This window comes from Montipora capricornis, chromosome 8 (assembly GCF_036669925.1).
Source record: "Montipora capricornis isolate CH-2021 chromosome 8, ASM3666992v2, whole genome shotgun sequence".
Taxonomy (NCBI): domain Eukaryota; kingdom Metazoa; phylum Cnidaria; class Anthozoa; order Scleractinia; family Acroporidae; genus Montipora; species Montipora capricornis.
Genome location: NC_090890.1, coordinates 31632798 through 31635381, shown reverse-complemented (window position 1 = coordinate 31635381; position 2584 = coordinate 31632798). Strand labels below are relative to the sequence as shown.

Genomic DNA, 2584 nt, shown 5'->3' with positions numbered 1-2584 from the left:
CTCTTCTCTGCTTGCATTGTCATTGAGAAAAAAAAAATGGAGGCAGAGAAGAGAGACCCTGGGAACGAGGTTGCGTGCAGTTCCTGATATTTGTAGAGCATGGTACAATTGTTCATATACCATAATGGCTAAGCCAATCAAAAGTCGAGAATTGCATCATCCAATGATCCAATTATCCAATGATCCAGTTCCTAGGTTAAGTGAAGCAATCTCAAAAACCAGGCTCCTATCCAACAAGCGTGAACGGAATTTATTGTTCTATTAAAAGGCTTGGATGTGCACTTGTATAGCATCCAGACGCTGACATCCGCTCCTTGCAGCAGCGACTATGTTCTTTGAGTTCTTCTATTCGGCACTCCTCAAACTTGGCCACACCAGCCTTGACCGCTGTCCTCCACTTAGTTTTGTCCCTGGCAAGGGTTTCAAAGTCCGATTTGCCGCATTTGGCCAGTGACTTCTTCAGTTGATCCTTAAAACGCTTCTTGGGAGAGCCAAAAGGGCGTGTGCCATCAGACAGTTCGCTGTACAACAGAGCACGTGGTAGTCTCTCCTCACCCATCCGCACAACATGCCCTGCCCACCAAAGTCGGACTTCCATTAAGTAGGCCTCAATTCCGCGAATATGGCAGCGAGACAGCACTTCGGTGTTCGATATGCGATCCTGCCAAGATATACCGGCAATCCTCCGTAAAGAGCGCATATGGAAACCATCTAGTTGTTTTACATGCCGTCGATATACTATCTACGTTTCAGCGCCGTAAACAGTAGACAGAAACTTTTGTCTTAGATGGTGGTTTGTGGTGGGCCTTAGTTGGAATGCGAAGGGAGGATTTCACTCTGACTAGGCGATGATCAGACCAGGTGGTGGATGAGCGTACTGCGCGAGTGAGATGAATATCCGCCAGATCCCTTTACTTTACAATATGTGCCAGTGGTGTGATCTGGGATGCATCCAGGTTGTCTTCAGGGAATCCTTTTGTTGAAAGATGGTATTTGGGATCATGAGTTCGTTGGCGGCACATAGGCTCAGGAAAATCACGCCGTTAGAAAGATGCGCAAAGTGAAGAATCACATTTTGTCCCAACTAAATCTTTTAGACGGAAACAAGCGCGATTATGACTTAAGGAATACGAATGACTTCACTATGCCGCGTACGCCAGATATGGGTCCTTCTCTCATTTGGTCCATATCTCTTACTAACCGAATTCGAGGTGCACATGCGTACTGTAAGTTACGAACCAAGTTTTTTTTTCCGCTGATTTGAGGCCCAATCGCGGAAGCGCGCGTGCCATAAGTCAACGGCAAAAAACGAGGATCAGTAACTTTCAGAACGGACCGAGAAAACAAGATTAGCAAGATATTTTTAAATATCAGAGGTAATCAGACGCGCGGGAAAGGAAACTAGTTGAAGTCAAGAGGAAGGTTAAACTGCCACAAAGATTGCCGCATCAAAATCCGAAAAAATAAAGCGTGGATTTTGGAAATAGTTGCTTCCATGTTCTTGCTAGAGAAATTTCAAATTAGCAGGCCGAAGGGGGCCGTGCTTGGGCCGTGCTGTTGACATAGCCTACTAATTTAGCCAATCATAGCGCGCGTACTATTTGGAAGAGCGGGCCGCTGTACACAGGCACTGGGGCTGATAACTGTTCTGGCCATGTGACAACACACTCAGCTGGTCATTGTGCCACGTTTCAGAATTTCCTCTTGATGTGGGATCTACATATAAGTCACAAAATCGCTTCAGAATAACCTTGATCTGCTTTTATAAGAAACACGTAGTATCAGAGTTTTTACTATTGGCGAATTTGTCTTAAAATGTGGCAAAAGCCAGCCTTGGTATGTGTTTTCCTGGTAGGATTGGCTGTCCTTTGTGTTGCGCCTCCAGTTCGGAAAGACAAGAAATCAGACAGCAAAACGGACGAGGGAAAAGGCGATCCAGAATATGCTAGATACCTGAAGCAGGTTATTGAAATTTTAGAAAATGACGATGACTATGTGAAAAAATTACTCAATGCTTCTGAAGATGAGTTAAGAACTGGTAAAGTGGCCGAAGATTTAGACCTCGTGAAACACGATGTCAGAACCAAGTTAGATGAACTGAAGCGACAAGAAGTTGAAAGGCAAAGAATGATTCGGCGCCAAATGAACGATCACTTAAACGGACTCAAGGAGCGTGAATATTGGAACCCCTTATTTGATGATGAAAATCCCAATTTCTTTGGACCCGAAGACTTCAAGAAACTTCTGTGGAAGGTATATTGCTTTCATTTCGAAACATTAGCTTATAATTTTTCGTCATTTGGGGATCAACCAAATAAAGTTTGATTAATGAGGTCAATATTTACTGAAGCAGCGGGTCGCATGGAAAAACGAGTTTATTTTATTACTTCCGAGCAGTTAAGGGTTGTTGTACTCATAAGATCCGAGCATAACCACAATCAAGAAGAATCAAGATACACGGACTCAGAGCGGATGGGACCGAGCGGATCGAGACACTTAGCCCTAAGCCCTTCGCACCCAGTGAGGGAAGAGCTGAGCAAACTGCATCGGAAGGCGGTTTGCTCAGCCGTTCTTCACATGTGCG

At 44.7% G+C, this 2584-nt stretch overlaps 1 protein-coding gene across 1 annotated transcript in view; it reads left to right on the top strand.

Annotated features, from left to right (window-relative positions):
* The first annotated feature begins 1639 nt into the window (after positions 1–1639).
* Positions 1640–2584, top strand: part of LOC138059236 (nucleobindin-2-like) — a 12013-nt gene continuing 11068 nt past the window's right edge. Inside the window, exon 1 of the mRNA XM_068904800.1 lies at positions 1640–2253. Coding sequence (XP_068760901.1) covers positions 1816–2253 — 438 coding nt within the window. The 5' untranslated portion in view covers positions 1640–1815. The remainder of the gene's footprint in view (positions 2254–2584) is intronic.